This window comes from Ptychodera flava, chromosome 1 (genome assembly GCF_041260155.1).
Source record: "Ptychodera flava strain L36383 chromosome 1, AS_Pfla_20210202, whole genome shotgun sequence".
Classification (NCBI taxonomy): Eukaryota; Metazoa; Hemichordata; class Enteropneusta; family Ptychoderidae; genus Ptychodera; species Ptychodera flava.
Window position 1 is genome coordinate 49553323 of NC_091928.1, and position 25372 is coordinate 49578694.

General features: G+C 39.7%; 2 protein-coding genes across 3 annotated transcripts in view; both read left to right on the forward strand.

Annotated features, from left to right (window-relative positions):
• Positions 1 to 25372, forward strand: part of LOC139140318 (uncharacterized) — a 384451-nt gene that overhangs the window by 320224 nt on the left and 38855 nt on the right. The gene's annotated exons all lie outside the window — the stretch shown is intronic.
• On the forward strand, positions 10691 to 24903 carry LOC139140299 (soluble guanylate cyclase 88E-like). Its single transcript, XM_070709459.1, has 11 exons — positions 10691 to 11476; positions 13020 to 13117; positions 14416 to 14638; positions 14940 to 15057; positions 15770 to 15899; positions 16110 to 16256; positions 16543 to 16689; positions 17308 to 17464; positions 18579 to 18778; positions 19139 to 20141; positions 23762 to 24903. The coding sequence occupies exons 1-10, from the start codon at positions 10792 to 10794 to the stop codon at positions 19892 to 19894; spliced, it is 2661 nt and encodes an 886-aa protein (XP_070565560.1). The 5' UTR covers positions 10691 to 10791; the 3' UTR covers positions 19895 to 20141; positions 23762 to 24903.

Consider the following 25372-nt stretch of genomic DNA (forward strand, 5'->3'; position numbering starts at 1 on the left):
AAAAACAAAATCAGTCCACCTCCGTTAAAAATCAAAGTGAGGAGGTTGGAAGGGTAAATAGTTATAGATATCTTGGGATCCTTCTTACAAACATGGTTTCTTGGGATGACCATGTGAATATGTTAACCGTAATGTCAGCAAGATTGTATTTTCTGCGTAAGTGCATAGATTTGGTGTATCCGGGAACATTTTGCATATGTTTTACAGATCAACGGTTGAGTCAATCATCTGTTATTGTATTTCTTGCTGGGGCGGTAGTATTTCCTCTTCTAATAAAGTTCAATAAATCGTATCATCAAAGCTGCTAGGAATATTCTAGGCGTACAATTGTATAGTTTTGATGACTTGTATATGAAATCAGTGAAAAAACAAATCTACAACTACATTGTCTGACAAAACGCATCAACTGAATAGTAATTTCACTAAAATGAGGTCTGGTACCAGATACTATTCAGTAAAGGTGCCGCACAAACAGGTTTAGAAATACTTTTGTACCCTCAGCAGTGAGAATTCTAAACCAATTTTCTAACAGGTGAAAAAAAAAAAAAAAAAACAAACTCATTAATGGCTACTGTTAGAATTATTTAAATTGTATTGTTGTTGATCGACAAGTGCTTTGTCTGTTATTTGGAACTGTGCTTTTTAATCTGTGTGATCTCTTTGTATTTTATCTATTGTGGAATATTTCTTTTTAGACTGTGTACACCACAACACATTTCAATTTTTTATATTGGATTAATAAAGGATATAATAATAATAAGTGGTCCTTCATTTGAAATTAGTAAGAAGTTAGGGTGTTGGTTCAGTTCAAGTTCAGAAACATTATGGAGGTCAAATGTATGAACTGTGGAGAAGTCTTTGAGGAGAGAGCAAAAGGTTACAGACAAGTCTCCATTGGAAGACATTCATAAAACAGAAAATGTGAAAGATGTAAAGGAAAATAAGGGCAACTCCACACATCAGCTCTACCAAGTTTGTTTAATATTACGATATGGTAAATAAAAGGATCATTGCATTTATTTTGTGTTACATGTGATGGAGAACATCATGATCTATAATGTAAAATTTCTCTGGGGAATTTAACATAATTTGCATGATGGATAATAGTTGGAGAAGTTTAGTGTCATTCAACAATTTATTTTATTTATAAACTTATTACATATTTTATTCACAATTTTTGAAGTTAAAAGTAATTTGCTTTCTATTCATTCACTTTTTACCACGCGAAAATTCGCATAACGTAGCCGACAATGATGAGACAGCAATACTAGTCAGCGCACGTGTTGTTTGTTGATATCTGAATGCAAATGAAGTAGGAACGGGAACTTGCGAGACTTGCATGACGTCATGGGTCAAGCAGCTTTAAATTCAAGATGGCGGTTATGCAAGGCGATCGTCGGTCCTGCTGCGAAAAATCCATTTGGAGGAGAGAAAAATGACAAATACCGAGTAATTATTGAGCGGGTAGGTTATATGAACACCGGACACGGTCCTTTTTGAAAAGTTATGTCAAATTTGTGCCTTTGAAAATTTCTGGCCAAGGCCGTATCCTGTGCGATATTTGCGTATTACACATCGTAGCCCTACCACTCCAATGACCAACCTACCCGAGTGGTAGAGGCTACGGATTCGCAGCAAGCTCGCACCGAAAGTCAAGAGAAGCCGTCCATTTGTCATCGAATCTGACAGTGATAGTCAGTGATTCAGTCTGTTGACTGTTGCATTTGTTTTTCGATTTTTGATGTTGCTGACGTTGCACGTTGACTAAGTCCGTGTCGTTGCGTTCTTGTGTTTCAACTTCAAGTCTATTTCGATTGTACGTTGCCGTGCTCATTCAGTCGTTTCAATCATTAGAAAATTTTAATCTGTAAGCACTTAATGTTCATATTTGAAAAGTTTATTAAACGTTCGGATTTGTGTAACTTTAACAAAGGTCTCCTTCCCTTTTTTGTTTGTACGTTTGCGAGTGACAGCTGTGATTGAGAACGAGTTTGTTTACATGTAAATAGATTACATCATACTTATATCAATGCGCAAAGTGATTTGGCTTGGGCTTTCGCCGATGGAATGACGATGTCACGGAGTCACGTCTAATTTCGCCATAAAAATGAAAAAAAACCGCTCAATTTAGCCATAAGAGATTGAAAAAATATATAATTTTCCTGGATATTCAGTAATAATAAGGTATATGATAAAACCTTTACGGCCCTGATACGGATTTTGCGGACCTCGGTCGTACGGCGTACGGGCCCTCGCACGCTCGGGCCCTTCCGCCGTACAACCTCGGTCCGCAAAACCCGTATCAGGGCCGTAAAGATTATAATCGATTATGTCTGTTCTCATACGGTGCATGAGTTGAGGTACCGGTCTGGAATCGTACTGCTTTCAGTGATTGAAGCTGACACACCATGTTGTCGGTTGTTGTTAGGACAGATGAATTCTAAAGCTAGCCTGAACTTCATTTCTTTAAAAAGCTTCTATTGGACATGACGCGATAGACTTGGTTCAAGTCGGTGAATTTTTAAAAAATAAAATAATTTATAATAGTTTCTCTTGTGTCTCTCCTATTTCGTATAGCGTAGGCCAGGTTTTCACAGAGATTGAATGCGTTACCTTTGAATCTGCGCAGTATAGTGAGTTTGTTTCTGCCAGATCTGATTCCTGGTGAAACTCCCCTGTGTAGCGTTCATCCGACTCATCGCGTCCACTCCACTCACGCGCGCGTTTCACATGAAAGCAAAATACAAATCATTGCGTTCACTCCACTCAAACATTCACAACTCACAGACTTGAACCAAGTCTAATGACGCGATACTGGCTATGATCAAAGCGTGACCCGCAAGGCATTTCGACATGGTCCTGGGAGTCGAACAAAAGAGCCATTTTACGTAGAGGACACAAATTATGCAAAGTACATATACACTAACAGTGATGAATTTTTGGCGATTGATTTATACCTTTGAGGTTTCCTTGAATTAGAAGACGTTGTTAAAATCCAAATTGACCGCTTGAAGTTCAATGACACCTGTTCCGTTGAAATTGACTTAAACACAAACATGACATCAGTGCAAATTATATTCTTTTAATAGCTTTTAAATGTATTTTATTGTAACCTAGCTAAAAATACTGATATTGATTGGAGTCTTGTGATTCAGAGGCCTTGCTATATCTTTGCTGTTCACTATCAGTGTTGGTCAAAGTGATAGTGCTTTTCCTTGTTAAAATTGGTTCATCCATTTCATGACCAGCTGTCAACGGCTTAATTTTTTTACAAGAGGGACATTGATAGATTCATCGACAAACGATGGCTTACTATTTAACCTCATTTGTATTATCCACCCTCTCATCCTTTTGCTTCTAACCGTCATTCGCTGTCTGTCTGTCACTGTCTGTCTGTCTGTCACTGTCTGTCTATATATATGTCTAGCTCTCTCTGGTCAATATACTCAATATCCGCCTCTTCTTGTACTTCTCACCGTCTCTATATCTTTGCCTGTCTGTATCTCCTCTCTCTCTCTCTCTCTCTCTCTCTCTCTCTCTCTCTCTCTCTCTCTCTCTCTCTCTCTCTCTCCAACCCCATGAGTATCAGTAGCATATTGTTTGGCTTGCTTTATTATATAATAATTACCAGCACACATTTTTTAACCATCAGAAATTCGAAGATGAAGTTAAATGTGACAAACATACACACAAGTACTTGCTTTTGATGAAAAATGTAACAGTCCATTAGCAAGATAGGTATTTAGATTACCAAGTGTGTTGTTCGCGTGTTTTAAAGATAAACTCCACGTTTACCTCTTGAAAAATAAGAATGACGGTTACGAGGCTGGTCGACTATATTTGTCACCTCCGAAAACGTCCATTAATCAAACCGCTAATTGCAAAGCGCCGTGTGGTGCAGCGAGAGGACAGAGCATTTACAAATGAGATAGCTCAGCTGCCGAGATGAACAACTTTCATCTGTCACGCATTAGGAAGCAAGCACAGCCGTGGCAAGTGTGTGTTTTACTTGTCGCCTTGGAGACCAAGAATCCGACTGTAACAACTCTATTTCGCCTTTGTCTTGCTTTTTTGTTTGATATCATTTTCTCCAAACGTTCCACAATTAAGTGTACCTTTCCATCGTCATATCATTATTACAAAGAAATGGATTAGGTTCGTCTCATTCTGGTGTAATCAATGCTTGTGTCCTGTTAATCGTTAAAACAAGACAAAGCATCGACACCCTCGGGGTATTTGTGCAGAGATATAAATACAACATTATTACCGAGAGGTGTGAATGTAAATGATTAAAATTTTAAAAATTCATAGCTTGAAATAAAGAGCGATGGAAGTCATGTTCAACAACAACGGTGATAATAGTTTTGTATGCGGCGTTGTTGTTTCCAGCTAGTTATTTTCATCGTAATTTTGATTAAGTATATACTGTCATGGTCCTTTGTGCCGAAGAAGTACATGTATCTATACCTGACAAAATTCCTCGGATACAAAAAAATTCAAAGGAAAATTAACAACTGAATGAAGAATACGCGGAAAATGACATCGTTTATTGTCCAAACGATAAATGATCTTCTTAGTCTTTGCAAATTGTCCTTAGCAAAAGTGGATGAGAGACAGACAGACGGACAGACAGAAAGTACGAGAGACGGAGATAGATAAGGAGGAACAGTTGGCAACGGAGAGAACCAACAGAGAGACAAAGTGGCAAAGGCAGACAAACCACTGGACAGAGACCGTGACAGAAAGGAAGGGACATCGACAGACGCACATAGTGAAAGACTACAGTCAGATAGTATATGGTCTACTATCTATTAAAAAACACGTGCAAGGTTATTGTGGAATACTTCCAATGCTTGCTTAATAATGATGAGCAAACCACACAAAAACTCATTAGCAATAATTAGAACCGATGGCATCAAGGGACATATTTGTCAAATTTCTGGCCTTCTCAGGTCGACACATCTGTTCAATTAGCTCTTCAAACGGTCGTAAATTACATGGATAAGTAGGGCACAATCTGAATCAACAGGTTTGCCAACAATCGACCGTTACGCGTCTTCTGTTTGACGATGTAAAATGACTAATAGCCACTCCAATCAAGCACTGCACATTTTTATATGTCTTTCGTAGCAGTATAAATGGCATATGTAATGAAGCGTTTTTAAAGACTCTACCTGCAGGATGAATTCCATATTTAAGCCGGCTGCTTGTAATTAATTTGAACGTGTTATATTCTCTACACTTTATACACTGTACATATTCTGAATCCGCGCGAATAATAATGTCATCACGACCACGAGATGACTCTGAAAGACACTCAAACAAATCGCCTTATCAATGACATCAAATTGGCAATGGCGCCAGAGTTTTGGAAACTGTCAGTGTGAGTGTGCGTTTTTGAAATATTTGTAAGTTCTGTGTTTTCGTGGCATTCGAGTCAGGTGAGCTAATTAGTGTATACTGCACAAGTATTTCATCAGTTCTCTCTCTCTCTCTCTCTCTCTCTCTCTCTCTCTCTCTCTCTCTCTCTCTCTCTCTCTTAAACTGACTTGAGTGTGTCGACCAAAGAGAGAACAGTACTCCATGTAGAATGACAGTGGCCCTACAACATAAAACACATTTAGTATTCACTCGAGTTTCACGCTCGTGGGCGATCATCGGACAGACTTTAATTTTTCAATATTTAAAACAATATCCGTGGGGTATACTTGCGGTAATTGATACCAATTTTGGCAATAGGTGCTTTGGAAGTCGAAAGTCAGAATTTATTCTCGTGACGGCATCTGCGAACCTATTCAGAAGCTTCCAGGAGAGTTTTGATTTTCCATAGAGTTTTTATAGAGTTTTCATAGAGTTATAAAAGTAGTTTCTCTGTCAGACAAAGCTGGCATTTACCAGTTACGTTTGGGTTATCAGACGCTCTTTACAAAATTGGCCATTGCATGTTGAATGATTTGTCTTCGGGATCGCAAATCAAGAGAATTCAAGAGAATTGTCATCTCTGACAAGCGCAGAATGTTCACTTCAGTTCCAGCTGTCAGGTTGGAATCTCACATTTTGCCCGACAACTACTGGCTTAATGTCCAAGTGCTACGTATGACAGTGACGCGGGCATCCAACCTGCCGATTCAGGGACATTTGCTGGAAGTCAGATACCAAACGTTTTTCAACGTGTGAATGTCCATTCTGAAGTATTATGAAATAAAATGTAGTAAAAGTGAAAGCAGATTCTGCAGAGATTCATAAATTATTCCATACCGCCTACTAGATTCCAAGCTGCAGGTCCCCATCCCTCACCGACTCTCTCCTTCGCAAAACCATCCCCAAACACGTGCATATACAAATCGCCCCCTCCCACTATGTAGCTCTGAATGCCAACCCACATTGCGCACGCGATTAGATGTTTAAGCTTACAGCGGTACATGTTGCCCGCCCTCTTGACTCATACGAGTTTCCCGCCAATAAAAGAAATTCCCCTGCCTGCTGATAGGGGTGAACTATTTCCCTGCCTCAGTCAGATGCACTGCGTATGAACAACATTTTACACCAGCACCTTAGGGGGTTTTCTCCTAGATGTAAATGTAAACGAGGACATGAACAGTATCCAGACTTCTTTTTGTTAAGAAATTTTGAGTGAAAAATTAGGTGACATACTAATTAGGATATAGTGGAATTGCAACGGGGTTTACGTGGCCTACATTACATTAATCAGAGAGCGCATGTCGTCAACATGGAGCATGCGCAAGACGTAAGTCCTAAATACAACGATTTTTACACTGCCGCGTTGACAGGAACAATCAACAACGCATTTTAAAAAGGTGTAAATTTGTACTGAAAGGCCTTTTTTATATTCGTTGGTACATTGGCAATGTAAATGAGTGCTTCTTGATCTGATCAACTACTTAAAATTGCTTCAATTTCTGTGAAAATAACTCGCCTTATCAGAAGATGTCTTCACACACGCAGCGCACTTAGAGGTGGAGCGTTCTCTGCTTTGGGACGGACCATTAGATCTTGAGAGGGGTGGTGATAAATAGAAAAAAATTCAAAGCAAAAAATTAAGAAAAATAAATCTTCTGACTAGTTTGCGAAATAAAATCAGAACGCAAAAAATGATAAATCTGACATTTTACTTCGAAAAAAAATTAGCACATCATGACTCACTAGGGAAAAAAATATGTTCAAAAAATTTACAATTGTAAATAGCAGATATTCACAATCTGATTGTGACCATCCCCTCCCAAGATCTAATGGTTCGTCCCTTCAGCGCCCTTACAGTTGCAATGCAATGTCTGATGTGTCTGCTCATTTGACCTCCAGGACGCTTAGGTCAAATTTTGTGGTCACACCATGGAGCTAAAAAAAGTGCTCCATGGTTACACCGACTCTGTGAAGGAAGCCGCCGATGAATAGAAAAAACTGGGAAATGGGTGACCCTCACGATTGACCAGCGTCGCCATGCCAGAATAATGCCTTCAAAACTAGTTCTAAAATTAACAATTTTTACGAGTTTAGCGGACTCTGGGACCTAGTTACTGGCCTTCAACTGCAGTAAGTTTTTGGTATGGTTTTTCCTCAGTGCGAAGAAAACAAACCATTGCTTTGTCTTTGACATGCGTGAAAGCCTCCAACTTGTGTCAGAAAAATTCTAATTTCTCAGGTATGTTAATGCATGGGCATAGGCTTACATACATGTAAAATCAGTTTGAACATACTTTTTAATCAGACCTGGTCAGAAAATTGTGAAAATTGCCAAAAATATGTTTCGCATTTGATTAAGTTGAAATTTATCATAATATATTACGTAAGTCAGGTCACGTGACCATAATCTGTTATTTTCCCGCCAAAATTGTATATTGCAAATAACTGAATATTCCAACCGCTAAACATCAAAATATTTAAAATATTATGACTAATTAATGTAAAATGGGATGGGAACTTGTGTTAGAACTAGTGGCAGATGCAAAATTATTGAATTTTGAATAACATTCTTCACAAAAAACAACAAATACAATATTTTTGACGTTTTTACATGAATATTTTGAATATCAGAAAGAAATATAGATAGAGTTGCATGAGTGCCATGTATTTTTGAAAGAATACGATAGATGTTGTTTCCAAAAGTGCAAAGAAAATCAAGAAAATTTAACGGCTTACGGTTGGAATATTAAAATTAATAAAGACGTAAATTTTGGCGGGAAAATATCAGATTTGGTCACGTGACTCAACTCGTCAAGATTTAGGCAGACATTTTTTAAAAGAATTTAATAATTCCAATAATTAGACCAAATATCAATCAAATCTGGTGGTTTTTAAAGATAATGATGCTCATTTTTACTTTTTGGCTTGATGGGTACAAACACCCATGCATTAACTTACTTGAGTTGTTCTCGTAATTCGTCAATTTTACGGTTTTGTTTTATACATATTGGCTTGTCTTTAAGATAATTGCCTTACACGTGACGAACTAATCGAAACGACGCCTCCATGAATCCATCAAACGTGCTTTCAAATAATGCAGTTCCGCATCGGTTGTAACAAGATAAATACGAAACTTGTGTTTTACAATGTTGACGACTGGGCAGCTTTGAATAATTTATTGAGGCTGTCTTTGATGCAGAAAAAATGTCACTTGCCACATTTTGCGGGTGACGCATGGATTGTGTTTATTTCAGACCACGTGACAATACAAAAGTTAACCAATTTCCTATAGTGATTATGATGTCAATTTACTAATCTTTTTCATAAAAACTAAATATGTGATTCCGCTGTCGACTTGCCCACCCGGAAACCTGTAATCCATGTCCGCTCCCTAGAAATGTGATTTTCAATGTATTGTACAAAGTACGCTCAGCGAGGGGTCATTAGGTTTCGAGATGTGACGGTCCAATGAGAAAACAGCGTCATCAGTTTGTACACTGTTAGAATTGCATTCGAGTTTGTTAATTGATTAATATGTTATTCGGGCATGTTAGTTTTTGAAAACTTACACGATTGGGGAGTAGAAAACAAATACTGAACCCAGGAGTAAAACTCCTCAAACCACACGAAGCGAAAATAGAAAACGCGTATCTCCATTTTACCAAAGCCCCAACCGATTATGACAAACTGTCGTGTGTCCCTGATGGAAAGAGGATTATTAAACTGAGAAATTACACATACACGCGTTGTCATCTCTGTGTAATGTCGCTCCTACCAAATGTAGTTACCCATAAACTATCACCATCAATCTATCTTGCTGTCCAGTCATTCACTCAAAAACAGTCCATCGATCAATTCGTCCATCATTCGCTCCCTCATTCAATCCTTCTTTATTTTCTTCCTTCATCCATCCATCCATCCATCCATCCATCCATCCATCCATCTACCCAACCAGCCATCCACCCACCTTCCACTTCATCCATCTAATCATTTTTTCATTCGTTTGTTTGTTTGTTTATTTGTACTTTTGACAAATCAATAGGGCTATTAATAGGTCCTTACATGGAGAAAGCGAAACAAAATGAAATGTGTGCAAAACTAAAGTTCAAGTCGACAATGGGTTCGGGACGAGTAAAGGGAGCCGGAGTGGCAGTTTACCGAACACACAAGAAAGTGGGCCACTGGCGTATAACACCAAAAATAACGGAAAGACATCAACACTTACAGCTAGTTTGTTCTTTTGACCGTCATGAAATCACAACATAAACGGAACTTATCTAAACTCCTTCTAGCGCGGTACAATACTCCCAACTGTATACTGTATGGATTTTAAAAGGCCGTTTGGAGACAAAACGAATACTCTAACAGTTTCAAGAGTGCCACAGTCAATTCAAGGCTGATAATTACTGTCTGAGTCGGGGATAATAGTTTTATTGACCTCGGAGTCTAGATTAAAGACGATACAGTTTGAATTCAATTTCAGGATCTCTATATTTAACACGAACGGTAGAGGAGCTGTTGATCGGTTGTTGACGAGGGTTTACTGTGGCCGCAAAAAGAGAAGGCCATTCTGCCCGTTGTGAGGGTTCTTGCAAAGAAGAGCTGCAAAGTAGTGGCCGACGGGGAAATTTTGCCGAATTGTAGCAGGTATGACGATCTCCGACAGCTTCATCCATCCAATGTCAATTTTAAATTAGTTCAAAATATCTCAGAATAGTAATTATATTTACAAGTAAAACACTGCTTGCATGATATTTATCGAGATGGACTGGTTGCTGCTCTCATTACGGCATTTGTGTTGTACAGTGTCTCCCTTTATGTCAAAGTTCACGACGAGTTTGCAGCAATAAAGAACTGAAGGCAGCCAAACAGAAATGCACGGTCGTAGATTTTTCTCCACAATGCTATTCTTTCTATTCAAGGAACCGTTGTCGCAACGGCATGAGGCCGTGACGATGTCAGCTTACTGAGAAATAAATCGAAAACACAGAGACTAATATTTTTAGGGACAGCACCTACCGTGGCACCATGCACCGTTCGAATGCATCTATCATACACTACAGTGCACACTGTCGTAACACCCACGTGTAGTTGGCATGGCGTTGTGGAAATGATTGACGTTATCAAGTGCTTGTCATTTTTCAATTCTTAAATGATTAATAATATAGTTATGTTCCGTTCTCACTACTACCTTGACATTGCTGAGTCCAAAGTTTTTAGAACATTAAATAAATGAACTGGAAGAAGTGAGTGTGTTCAGCTAGTTCCCATAGTTACGCGCGGTTGTTTCTCCTTGCGTGGGAGAAACTACCCCGAGGGTTCTTACATCCCATTGTCGTGAATAGTAATCGAAGTAACACGTCGTGCAAGATGTATGGGCTTCTTATCGCAGGGGTCTGCAACTACCTGAAGAAACGCTTTGGGGAAGATACACTGGCTTTGATCCTTGAGAAGTCGGGGCTCAACAACGCCAGTTTCTCAGCCCACGCGGTCTACGACGAGAACATCATCGCCAAGCTCAGCGCAGCGGCCGTCGATATCACAAAGGTCGACTCACGGGAACTGCTTGAAGGCTACGGTGTGTACTTCGTCGGTTATACGGGCGACTACGGGTACGACCGTATCCTTCGAGTCCTCGGCCGTCACATGAGGGACTTCCTCAACGGGCTGGACAACCTGCATGAATACCTTCGCTTCAGCTATCCCGCGATCCAGCCGCCGAGTTTCTTCGCTACCGAGGAGACGCGACACGGCCTGACGCTACACTACCGCAGCAGGAGAACGGGATTCGTGCGGTACATCGTCGGCCAGCTCAAAGAAGTTGGCAGACGGTTTTACAACTTGGACATCAAGGCTGAAGTTATCTCAGAGGTAACCAAAGATGACAAAACGTTCCACGCAGTGTTTCGGCTCCACTTCGACAACAGGGCATACAAGTACGAGTTTGGTTCCACTCTGACAACGCGGGAAAATTGGAACTTGAGAAGTGACGACTTCTTTGAGATATTTCCTTTCAGTCTTGTATTCGATGGAGAAATGACAATCCGTTACCAAGGTGAGTAAGTTTCTTATATCACACACTTTGAAGTTCATGGTCAGGTAGATTCGAATATCGGTGAGAACACTTTTTCATTTGATTCTTTCTGCGCGAAACACTATCAACTTGTCTGCAAGCTTACTGAGTGAAAATTAACCAATGGACTTCGTTGAAACATTTTCAAACTAACATGACCTGGGGAGGGAGAGAGAGAGAGAGAGAGAGGAGAGAGAGAGAGAGAGAGGAGAGAGAGAGAGAGAGAGAGAGAGAGAGAGAGAGAGAGAGAGAGAGAGAGAGAGAGAGAGAGAGAGAGAGACAGACAGACAGACAGACAGACAGACAGGTAGACTGAGAGAGAGCTTTCTTTGACCTTTATTTTTTTAATATTTCATTAACATCAACAAGAGAATGGGACATGCAGTCTACATATACAACGCCCTGAATATTGTTATATTGTCACTTCGCACTTGGAGCAATTTGTTATTGTTTATATCGCTCTGCATTTTGCATCAAATACTCAACGAGTTTGGATCTACTCTCCATTCTCTCGCTAAAAAATTACTAAATAGAAAGTAGGTAAATAGATAAATAGTAATATTAATAGTAATAATAAATGGATAATACTTGAATAAATTATAAATCACCCCATAAAAACAAATTGCAGAGGCATATACTCAATTTTTATGATGATAGGAATGAGCAATCGGTAACAGAAAGCAGACTTTTCATCATTGATATGTTTGTCGTATAATTTTGGCATTTTTGGTCGAGCAAGAAATATGAGTTGCTTCGTCAACTGTGTTAGGTGTAAATGTGTTTAACGCTAGACGACCAAAAAAAACAGACTACTGAGGCTCTAGTGTCTGGAAAGTCAAATCTTTCTAAAACAACTCAGTAAAACCATGAAGATGCATTTTTTAGCATCTACGACAGTTCCGTTGAGTCAAGTACACGCTAATTTACTACCCATGATGCAGCGGACTTTGGCTTGTCGACAAGTTCCACCAATACCGCGCTAATGTCGTTATTGTACATGAATTAACTTACGCGTAAATAAATCCACTCTGCGAACACAGCAAAACTGCAGTGTTGACACGATGACTGCAGGCTATTCCAACATATTTTAATAGAAGGCATAAGTGTTTTAACAAGCGGAACAGAAATGCCGACATAATGTCAATAGTTGCGTCATTTGGTTGCAAATATTTACGGACAATCATACACCTATGACGCTATAGGGAATAGAAGGACAGCACAAACGCTTGATAGGTTTATTAACTTCACACAGTCAAAATTATGCACATTTTGTACTCGTTTGTATTTGAGTCGCGACTTACTTTTGAATTTTCAGCGACATGAACAATGTGATGCATGTTGCCCATACAAGACAGTGTTTACAGGCCCTGCACTAGGCTTTAGTGAGTGGGATTTACACGCGCGTTTGAAAAAAGTCATGTTTATGACAACAATAGGACAAAGCTGACTCTTTCCTTTACATCGTAATTTTAGTTGGTTAGTTTCATCGTGAACGTTTTTAACTTGTTTCTATGGTCTGCCGCAGGGCCAAAGATTGCTGTAATCCTGCCCAGTATCATCGGCAAGAAGTTGACGAAAGTGTTCACGCTCACACGGCCGATCATTAGTTTCACATGGGATAATGTAAGTCTGGTCCAACATGTGTCTTTATCATATGCGTAGATTCACGTGACCGTCTAAAGCTATAGGAAAAGGCGCCCTCGCGTCCGTGCATGTTTTAACGTATAACGCCCCGGACAGGTACCCATATTTGGATGTAGACTCCAATCTTTCTCCGCGATTCTTTGCAAACATCTTTAAAGTCCCACTAGCTGTAACTCTTGAAATTTATTGACCTAAAATACCTTCCTATTCGTTCCTGATCTTCTCTGAATTCTGCCCTTTGAAGGGATATGGGCATTTACTGCATTAGAAAACCGTTCCTTTGTAAAGCATTTGACAAGTACATTCAAATTTTAACGGTCAGTTTGATTTCCCGCCATTTTCAACAATTGGTAATATTACAAAGGAATTCAAGAGAGCATACAATGTCACAGTTGAAAACATTCACCCCTATGCATTACATTGGACGACTCTGTGCAGTTTATGTGAAGATTTCAGGGCAGATATGCTCAGTATTCACGGTTTTTGCTTTTCCGCATGGGGCTGCGGGTTAATATTTGGGCGAACATTGAATCGCAGTGTAATCTTTATCTTGTTCAAAATTACACATACAGTCCCAACGGGTAGTTAACAATAAGTGTATTCACACCTAAATTAGTACGTTCTTACAAACTTATTTTAGTTTGAAAGTTAAATTAAAAATAATGCTAAAAGATACAGCTAGTGGGGCTTTCAAATTTCCCTATGACTGATCATTCTAAAGGTAAAATGATGGCCTGAACTATTCCCAGGAAAATAACCTCCTTCCCAAACCAACGGCCAGAATAACCTCCGAGCACCCAAGCGCAGACTCCTTTTTGAGAATTTGGGTAATGTTGTACTGAAGTTGTAAGGTTTAGTTGAAATTGACACGTTTATGAGTAACTTCAAGCTTGACCGACAATGGAAGATGTAATGAAATCATCACATCAGAACAATTCTCTCTCTCAGTTTATCACCATGGTGATTTATGTGTCATTGCGCTCACTCAAAGTGTACTTTATAAGGTGTTTTACTTGAAAACCTGATCCGATAGTCTGACTCTACAATTATGCAATATACGTGAGCGCTGTTTGTGAGATTGCGCAGATACTCGAATATGACTGCAGAAATTTCAGTACTCAGATTGTCCATTCATGGAATACGATGATTTTCTTTCTGTTTTGTTGTCAATGATTAGTGTCCTACCGACAAAATAAATGTTTCATGACAGTGGAAATTTAAATAATCACTAGTTATTTTGGTCGTAGTATAACGATTTTAATTTTTATGGTTGACAGATCATCATCAACACAAACAATATCTTCGAAATTGCCTCAGTCGATCGGGTGACAGCCGAGGCGGTGCAAGCGCGCATCGTCGACACAGCGACATCGGACGACAACGCAAAGTCCAATGACGGCGCCATGAAGGGCAATCTACCGAACAAACATCCGCGACAAACAAAGAAAGCTGTCGTAAATAACGCAAATGGTTCAGAAGTTAGCAAAGACAAAGCAGATGGTGAGAAATTACAACAGTTCATGAGATGACATTGGTATTTCTTACGCAGAGTGCTTCATTTAAATTTGATTAATAGTTTGATGTATGGCGGCGAATGAAATATTGGCACCATAATTTGGCATAGGCCACACAAGACAAAAATTCTACTTGATATTCGGGGTCGAGTGACGATCAATCCTTTGTACGATGTGAAGTGCACATTGAACGACATCTACTTATGCTAACCTGTTTTAACCACGATTGTAAACTATACTTTTGTCAATCACGTTTCCCGCCTTCAAATCTACATCCTCGTTCACAGACAGCGAAAGTGATGATGGGAGCGGTGACGGAAGAACTAAACCTCGCCGACTTTACCTCAAAGGTCAAATGAAGTACATGGCCAAGTGGAACTGTATGGTGTATCTTTGCTCACCTCTGTAAGTTAGAGAGATAAAAAATCAGGGTTCAACATGCAAATTTTGGTACGAGAGAAACAAATTACCCAACATTTACCAGTATTTGAAATTCAAAATGGCAGCCATCCCTCTGTGGGAAAAAATAAAATTTTCGAATTTCCATAAACTAAGGCGGTAGAAAATTTTCTCACTCCAAGAGCTTTAAAATGAGCCCCCACGAGTGGTATATCAGAAAAAATTGTAACAAATCTGAGAGTCGGAATATCTGTTCCCGAGGCGCATTCTACCTTAACCCTTTCACCGCCATGGTTTGTCCCAAGCGCATTGTTATCAATGGTGAGTGTGGACCTGTTCACAGGGAATTGGGGTGAACAGGTTCAAGTTGGCTAATCACAGCAAAATTTTGGAACATGCATGTCTGGAAAAGACGCCTGCGCGTGTCAGCCACGTTACAGAAGTAACACAGTGGCAGTTTTTGGCGGTGTACTTTTTACGTGACTTCATGATGAAATTAACGATCGAGTTCCTTTAATCATCATATGTCAGACGGCTGACAATTATAAAGTACTGGCATTGTAAATTATGTTTCGATATGGCTGTGTTATAAAAGCTTACATATCTTCAACTCATCCCCATGCAAGCATTCATAACTGAACTCACGACGTCTAATAATATACAATAAACATGTACTGGAGGTGATATTCACGTATGACGTTTTTGCCTTTCTTAAAAGGATTCCAAACTTGGAAGCTCTCTTTCGTACGGGACTTTTCATCAATGATCTCAGCTTACATGATTCAAGTCGTGATTTAGCCTTGGTTGGAACTCAACAGTCGGCAGAACTCAAGATGGCGCTCGACCAGGTAAATCCCTTACCTGCAGCTTAATGTTCGTGCAATCGTGAAATTCCCGACTTCTTTGCCTGGGAAATTATGAAGTTAGCTCGCCCACAAAGTCAGAATTTGACATTATGGTTATCGTTTAAAACTGGTCTAAGCAAAAGATAAAACCAAATGAATAACCCACAATTCAACTAATGGAGTATCTTGTTTTGGTGTGATTTTCTCAATTAGGAACAACGTAAAAGTGCAAAGTTGGAGGAAAGCATGAAGAAACTTGATGAGGAAATGAAGAAAACAGATTCGTTGCTGTACCAAATGATACCACGACAAGTTGCTGATAGACTGCGTAGAGGAGAACCTGCCATGAACACTTGCGAGGTGAGGTCAAAGGCCAAATTATGTATGTCTGTATGTATGTATGTATGTATGTATGTATGTATACATGGATAATAATGTTGAACTCTGTTTATCATGAAATAGTTAACGTACACAATCAAACAACATTCATGCTCTCATGTATTTTCAAAAAAACCAAAATGTCTCCTCTTAAATCTCAATCACCAAAACTTGCCTGTACTGTTAATGAGTATAGCATTCACGCCCAGTTTTCAATCGAGCATCCAATGATTGCTTGGCTCATGGTTTCTGTAATTTGCATACGTAGGTATTCCAGGATGTCAGTATTTTGTTCAGTGACGTGGTTGGATTCACCAAGATCTGTTCCATGATCACACCAATGCAAGTGGTTTCTATGTTGAACAGTATGTACAGTATGTTTGATAAACTCGTGGAGAAAAACAGAGTCTACAAGGTAAGATGTACGGCGTAAAAGTTATCGACTACCCATGATGCATCTGTCAGTTAGCTAGGCCCCTGAATTTGTTATACAATCGAGTGTACGTTCAAGATGTGTGGCCATGCTGTGGTCGAGCCAGGAATGACGGTAGGCGCCAAAGCTTTTTGAATGCATGGTTTTCAGACTATTGAGTGTTCAAATTGTATCACTTCCTCTAGTAGGAGGTCCTGTCCCAGTTCCCGACCAATGCTGTCAAGTTAAGACCCTGATTTAGCCACCACAGCATCGTTGATAACTGAATTACATTTTCTCCCACTTTGGGGTTCATAAGTTCAATAGTTGGTAGAAACTGAATGCACAAGCAACAAGTTCTGTAAATACATGAAATGTTCAAATAATATAGGGGCCTTACCCTTTGACCTTGCCAAATTACTAATTTCCAATGGAGGGTGGTCCTACGGAGGGAGATTTATTGTTGTGCATTAAATGTCATCGGAAACTGTACTCATGTGCTCAAATACAACTCATTCCAATCGCCAAGTGTGGTGACTCGATAACCAAAAGATTAGTTTTGCAGCGACAAAATATTATATTTTAATAATTTGCATAACTCTGTTACTATCGCAACTATAGGTAGAGACCATCGGGGATGCATACATGGTGGTATCGGGCGCCCCAACCAAGACCAAGTACCACGCAGAAAACATCACTGACATGGCCTTCGATATGGTCGAATGTATGCGTGGTCAGAAAGACCCTGCATCTGGTGACTCCATGAAAATAAGAATAGGTGAGGCAAATCGCGATATTAATATGATAGAGGGCGACATTCAAGACATACATTTACGTGGCTTTGATGTAGTTTTGAGTATGATCTGGTTACAATCTCGGAATTACATCCCATTGGAAAGTGAAATAAATGAATTTCGTCTTTTCCAATACCTATAGGGCGAAAAATACGGAAAATATTTAGAGAGTAGCGACCATGTTGTTTCAAAGTTTTAGAATAATCTGTAAGAAGAGTGCCTGCAGACTACAAGCATAATCTTGTAAAATAGCAATAGCCGAAACGGTAACTTTTCATTGTATGTTCATTGATACAAAAGACTACCTACAGCTAAATATCATGAACTTGGTAAAGATAAAAGAACTGTGATGTTCAAGAACCTTTCTCACTCTTTCAAGACCATTTCTAATAAACCCTCTCTGACAAACTTTTGGCAATTTGGCTAAATGTTTGTCAGAAACGGGTTTTTTTATCTGCAGCGTTGCTCACAATTTAAAAAAATACTAACATAAAGAACGGTGGGAAAACGTATGCAAACCTAGGTCTTTTGGGGAGTGGCTGGGATTATATGAAAGCTTTTTAAAATGTGAAGAAAAATTGTCGACTTTGGAAAACGAAAAAACGACTGCAAATAACTCCGAGGCCTGAATTGTCCTTCCTAACAAGACACACTGGAAGAACACTTTTCTAAATGCCCTACGACACAGTAATGACATAGCGATGTCATGAAGTATTCTGACATAAAATCAGACCAATAATTGTAGGTGTAAAAAGTTTGATTTTCGTTTATCTTCTAGATTAAGTTTTAAAGTTAAATTAAGTTTTGGTGTTGTTGATAAGTGAAATCTGGTCTGAACTAGAATTCAAATGTGAACGATAACATTGCAGTGTACATGTTGACAAGCTAAATAAACTAAGTTGGCATTTCAACATGCTCTGAGGAGTAGAGCAAGAATTGGCAATTGACATACAAAAAAAATATAGTGAAAAATTCATTCACAGTTACCCGCCGTTTAATATGCGTTGTATTTGTAACTGCACTAACATTTACGACAGGGATAGACACGTCTGATCATGAACTTATCCCCGATAATTTTCCATCTACATCCTCTGGCAGGAATTCATTCGGGAATGGTAGTTGCGGGCGTCGTCGGGATTAAGATGCCTCGCTACTGTCTCTTCGGAGACACCGTCAACACTGCATCGAGGATGGAATCAAACGGTGAAGCCATGAAGATACACATCAGTCAAGTCACCAAAGATTACCTGGCTGGCGGTCCCTATGAAATTACCGAGAGAGGAATGCTCCAAGTTAAGGTTTGTGTGTTTCCTGGCAGTTTGGTTGGTCTACCAGCGCAAGTGTGTACTATCATTTATAGGAACAAGAAACTTTAGCTGGTGCAGTAACCAGTCAACACTGGTGACTAGACGCTTGTTTTCCATGTAGCCTCAACGCCGTGCAAGTTAGCAACATTTCGCTTTTGAATATTTCACATTTTGTGGACTTTCTGAGGACACATCCAAAATCTATGGTGCTATATTATCCTCAAGATATCTTCAGTTGAAACACATGCATTCATTCGTTTTGTATGGGCTGCTGGCTTAACTTATCAAGCGGTTCATAAGTTCCCACACTAGCCATTAAAAGAGAATAAATCTATCCGTGGTTATTTGCAGGGTAAAGGGGAAATGAAGACATACTGGTTAGAGCAAAAGACAGGCGTGCTAGCAGTTTCTAAAGATGGTATGGCTGTACCCAACGTCTCAAGATCGCCGTCTGTGATTGGCGCCAACGATGAGCTCCTGGTGGCAGGTGGCAGCGCTGCTGATGTACGAGTCCGCCGACGATCTCATGATTCAGACGAATATAGGGTGGATATTCCGTTGTCTGCCGTCCATTCGCCCGCTCACTTCCCCGGTGGTAAAAAGGTCGAGAGGCATGGAGCGACCGTGGAGGAATTGGAATTGATGGTGCAAGTATTAGCCGAACGAACGCGCGAGCTCGAAAATGAAGTGGAGCGCGCCCGCAAGCGATTCGGTCGCACAGATGATGGCGGTACTGGTACTGTCTCTAGCGGCTCCGATGTTGGCGGCTTTGGTCCGACGTACAGTGACTTGGATTACTATCAAGTTCCTTCAAAGACAGGCACTTCGGCCGCGGCGGGAACTGGTCACGTGACGAATAAGAATTTGCCGACAGAGCAGCAGATTGAACACAACAGCATCACCATTAATCACAACAACACAACAAATGGAGGGGAGCACGCTAATTCGCCGGCAAAAGCGGGAAACACACAGAGCATGGATCAAATTAAAATTGATGGGGATGCCAAACAAGATGTCGACAGGTCTGCCAACACTACATCTGTTCCGACATCAGCGACAAAAGGCAACACGTCCAAATCGCAAAGCGTTACTTGTGTCGTGATTTGAGACAGTGACTGATCTAACGGCTGACAGTATTTCAAAGTCTACTTCGACAATCCACCGTGGCACAGTGTGATGCCGTTTCTACGCACAGCTATTATACAAAATTTAGGAGCATTTTACCGTTTCAAATCACATTTAGGGATATTAAAATGACGCTTCTGTGTGAAGGACGTTACCCTGAACAGTGCAATATGTATACACATGTACATACATGTAGAAGCATTTATCAATTATATTCAGTGTTATTAAGGTAGTGACTCAGGTTTGTTGGTCAATTTTAGCAATTTTGTGATTATTCCATCTTCTGAACCCTTAAAATATGATTTTTTTATTAGAGAAAACTGTGAGGTAACATTATACTAAAAAAGGTCTGAAATTTTAGTGAAAACACGGCCTTCTAACCACTGCGCGAGTTATTATTTTCTTTTTGTTTTAACGGTCCGGATTACTGTCAGCGTTATCGTTATACCTTGAAGGAGATTATGTAAATTTTACGCACTATGTTGCGCATGCGCGCACGTCTTCATAAAGACGCTATTCCAACATGGCAGCTAGCGGTGTAGAAAACGTAAACGGGGGCCAAAGAAGCAAAATGGAAAGCTGATGGACGCGAGCGTTGGGACCGATTTGAAACTTTCTGAACTTAGCTCATACCACAACTGCCATTGAAACATTTGTTGGTACTATAGTAACATGGTTGCACGCGTGATCATGTTGAGCACGCGATTATCCTTCTACTACTACAACTTACAAGCTTGGCGGTACTCTGAGCTTGGGTGAAGGTTTGCCAATGCTCTTCGGCCAAGCTTGATGTCGATAAAGATTAATCCAATCTTGTTTGCAAATCTTGAGATAAGGATTTTTTCCAAAGCTTGGAACAGGGTTATTGCCAAATCTTAAATCAAGCGTACCTGGGATTAAGCTTCAGTGAAGCTTGGCATTTTAACCTTCACCTAAGGACAAACAACGGAGCTGTTACGTATGGCCGGAAAAGGCAGACACGCAGTTTGGTCGATATCGCGTTGTATTCGAGCATGGATGTAAAAATTAGACTGTTGTACCCAAAATGCAGACGCATTATGTGTAATAACCCCTTTATCATACATGCATACATATTATTACCATTTCCCTGGCGAGGAAATCGACAGAAATAGGCCTTGTTTATTCATTATTCGCGCTGTACTCATATAGTAAGTTGTTTGCGAAGGAGTGATGGCAACCGTTTCACTTGTTGATATTATTCCGCTTTTGGGCCATTTCACTTCACTGGGTGGTTGTGGTAAAATTTCAAATTAAACAATTTAATTATAAAGATGTCAATCCGGGTTTCCATAATTTGAAGGATGTTTATATTTATGTGAAGTACCGCATTAAATGTGAAACATAGGCTGGAGTGTGTAAAGTGAGAAATTTTTCAGCTCTGAAAAATACTCACAGCCCTTCATGAAAGTTACGAGGCCCACCAAAAATCCGGTCAAAATCGACCTCGCGCAGCTCCCGGAGGAAAACCTACAGAAATCTGTACGGCCGCATGTACGAGTGCAACGCGGATGTACATTTAATATTACTTGTGCCAGTCAGTTCATCTTCAAGAATGATCCATGCCCTTCCTTACACGCCCAATATGCTGAATTTACCATCTTAGAAAGGAATTTGTGAGCGGATTAGGAATACTTGAAGTGAGTGCAGTACTTCTTCGTAACTTGTATACTGTGTATACATTTTGTCAATATACGAATAAATCATTTCAAATATATTTACATCGTCTGCTCGTATATTTTTGTCACTGGCTTACCTAAATATGATGACTAAACTTGTTTAAACGACCTACATTTAAGTTTTGTCTTTCTTGGGAGTATCTTTACTAGTAATATGATTTGTGTCAAAAACTTACAAGGAACAGGATCACGAACTTTCTGAGTCGCTATGAATCGTAAAGTGTGGTGTGTGCATCTCTTCGCTGTCGTGTATTTTCAGAAGTGTAGCCGGATTTTCGTGGCTCATTTATGGCTATACTCGATATAATTCAGTACATCGGTATTAAACCTTGTCAACGAGAAACTTGTCATATAGCGGTTCATTCATAAAGTCGTGATGCAGTCGATCAAGCAGCACTCTTCAGCTGTGCAGACAAAGAGGGACCATGAGGGACCAAGCTTCATGGCTAAGCTTGGACTAAGGTATTGCACAATCGCGAGCTATAGTTCCATACCCGGACTCCATACACACGCGAACGTACAGCACTGTAGATTACACTGCCGCCCCACGAGACTCTATTTAATCTTCACTGGAAAATATCGTTCTAAAACAGCAGCCCATCTTTTGGACTTAGTATTTAAATTGTCAATCCGACACTGTTATGTCGGTTTAGAGCACAGCAACTTACGCGAAACGTCGCTTCACGATGCCCTTCACGATCGGTGCCGGTCTGTTTCTATCTGTGGTCAAGAGAGTGTCGCTGGGTGAGGCGATACGTCGCCGTTTCAATTTTACAATCAGCGAATCTGTCGAGTATCGCCTCAGTCGTTTCTTTTATGTCATGAAGAATCGCTTTTACGTGTAACTGAAGTTGGTTTTGGTTTCATACCCGGGACCATAATAGTACATGTCACAGTCGAAAGCGAAATAGCCCACGAAAAACCCGGTATCATTCCTGATGGTGAGCAAAAAGACTGCAGCAGATCACATGTGAAAACTACGTAAACAAGTGCGACTTGCCCGTATTCCTTGAACTTCTCAACTACAGAATTTTTTTGAGCATCGAGAGTTGGTCGTCTCATCTCCGAAAGCAAGCAAGCAAGTGACGCCTTGTACTATGGGCACAAAAATCGGCACTGAAATGAACTAGGCAACCATTTCACACTTGGTACGTGCATAAATTACGGGCTGTGAGACCGGAAGCTTGCGAGAAAGCGAGCGCGCGTCGTCGGCAGAACGCAGACCTGTAAACCAGTCCGGCTGTATGATTTTTTTAAACTTTTCTTGTCTTGCAACCAGACTCTAACCGTTACCAAACAGTGTACAGTTAATATAATTATAAGCTAGATACGTATTGACAAACAGATTATGCCCTGAATTATCTTTCTAGTGTTTATCGTGTAAATAGTACCCACCGCTTACGATGACAAGCCTCACGTTTCTACACACAATTTTCATCATTTTTAGGCGAACTAATGTTTAGGACTTGTCAGAAATTCTCTAACCTGATGCCCAATATTTAAGCTAGACCCAGATCGAATGATTTTTTTTTGAAACGCACAAAAATCCGACTTTTTTCGGCGATTTTGTGTGAAAAATGGGACGTTTACACAAATCGTCGATTTTCTCAGTTCCGATTTTTGCTATGTATACGCACCTTCAAATGAGTGTAAGTCGGCGACGCGTGGGCGGATTTCCCCGATTCTTCGCATGCTAACACTTCATGAATAGACCTGAAAAACCGTGTCTTAGATTTTTGATAACCCCCCCTGAAGTGGCGATAACTTGACAAACGTGAACAAAAGCCGATAATTTACGCGAAAATCCGACAGTTCACACTTCGAAGGCTCACTGTGCAGAAACAAAAGCGAATTTCAAAAATCCAAAACACGGTTTTTCCCCCTGTATATCCAGCTGTCTAGTGCCGTTAACAGATCACTTAGGGGTGCTGCCAATTCTTACTTATACTCTTTTAAGTGAAAAATTCAAAATCACATGTTTTTGACTTAAGCAAACATACCAATGCATGTTTTGACAACTAAACAAAATTTTTACCTTCTTCAAATATAGACCTATTAGAAAATGTACCACATGTTGGGTGTGAGACCCTGTTTCTATGTGAAACTTTTGATTGAAAATATGTGTCAACGAAACTGAGTCACTATCTTAAAGAATATATTTGCTTACATGAATACATCCTGCCAAAGAAAATATGTATTTATCAGACATTTTTTACCAATGCCACCCTGATAGTTTCTCCTTTTTGCAAATTTATGAATTCTTGTAGAGTGCGAAGTAAAACGCCCTCACAGGTTACGACTGCCATAGCGTTGGCAAGAGTAAAGTTGACTTAAATAATTCACTTGTTCTTTGGTTCAGTGCGTCACCGATTTTCGTACGTTATAACATAGCCTCTGAACAGTTTACAGAGTGCACTATAGCATTGCGGGACATTTTAGACGACATTTTGGTCACGTGCTCCGATTTTGCTTCATGAAAGGGCTCTGAGCAGTGTAACGTTATTTTTACACTTGTTTTCTCGATTGTATTGATTTTCAGACATTTTAACCTTTATTATCGTGTTTTCCGCTGGCATTTATCGCCTTTCCCCCTTCGAATCAGTGTTTGTTCATTTGTATCCTGCCGCCTAATTGTAGATTTGTTTTACTGTTGCATCACTCATCACCAAGATTCGAAAGACAAGTTATGTATTGTATACATTTAGCATTATAACTTGTTTTTTTTTAGTATGCTGTAAATTATAGTTTCTTTCTCTTATTTGACAAAGTATGCTGATACACAGTGATAGACTTGACAACTCAGCCTGTACATGTGTCGACCGCATCGTTATCACTGTCGACAAATGAATTCTGGTCAGGTCTTGAAAGGTAAAGAGTATCGGTGCATTTTACACCTATTTATGCTGTGTTGATTAGCTATAATTGATGTGCCAGCAAGCTTTGGGGAGTAGAACAAGAACTAATTGAAATATAAAACGAAAACAGTGACATAAATCGTCAAAAGTTACAGCTACTGGCCTTGTAAACGTCTGTAGAAACTGTTAACTGACTGCTGTTATCTCTCAAACATCATAGGACAAACATTTATAGCGCCGTAGTGTAGCGAAAGGACATCATATGGAACGGTTCTAATGTTGTTGATGGCTTACTGTTCTAAGACTTTTAACTTAACCGATACTTTGGCCAGTTTATATGTATCATAGTTTGTATTCAACAGTTGATAACTAGGACCAGAAGTATCTGCACAGCATGGAGAATGTTGAAAAGTTGAATAAAACATGCCCATTGGTTATTAACACTTTCAGTATCAAATTTCAATGTGAGGGCAGAGCAGGTTGGAGAGAGAGAGAGAGAGAGAGAGAGAGAGAGAGAGAGAGAGAGAGAGAGAGAGAGAGAGAGAGAGAGAGAGGAGAGACCAAGGTTAAGGTGAATTACGATGCTATTAACATATCAAGTAGAAGTATATCATTAGTTGAGCATGACTTTGCCACATGTTTACTTAGTCTCGTGTGCAAAGAACAGAGATATCTCCAAATTCGCTCATAATATGACCATAAAGCCTGCCTGCAGATGGAGAGAAAGTATTGGAACAAATTTCCCCAGCAATCAAGCTTGCGCGAAATAACACAATATCAATTATTCAAGATTGTAAATGTTATAGTTACTTATTTGTTTTCCTTTGAAAGATTAAAATGATTAATTGCTCTTCAGATAAGCTGTTTCTTGAATTATTGAGGAGTATTAAGCTAGAACAATACTGTTG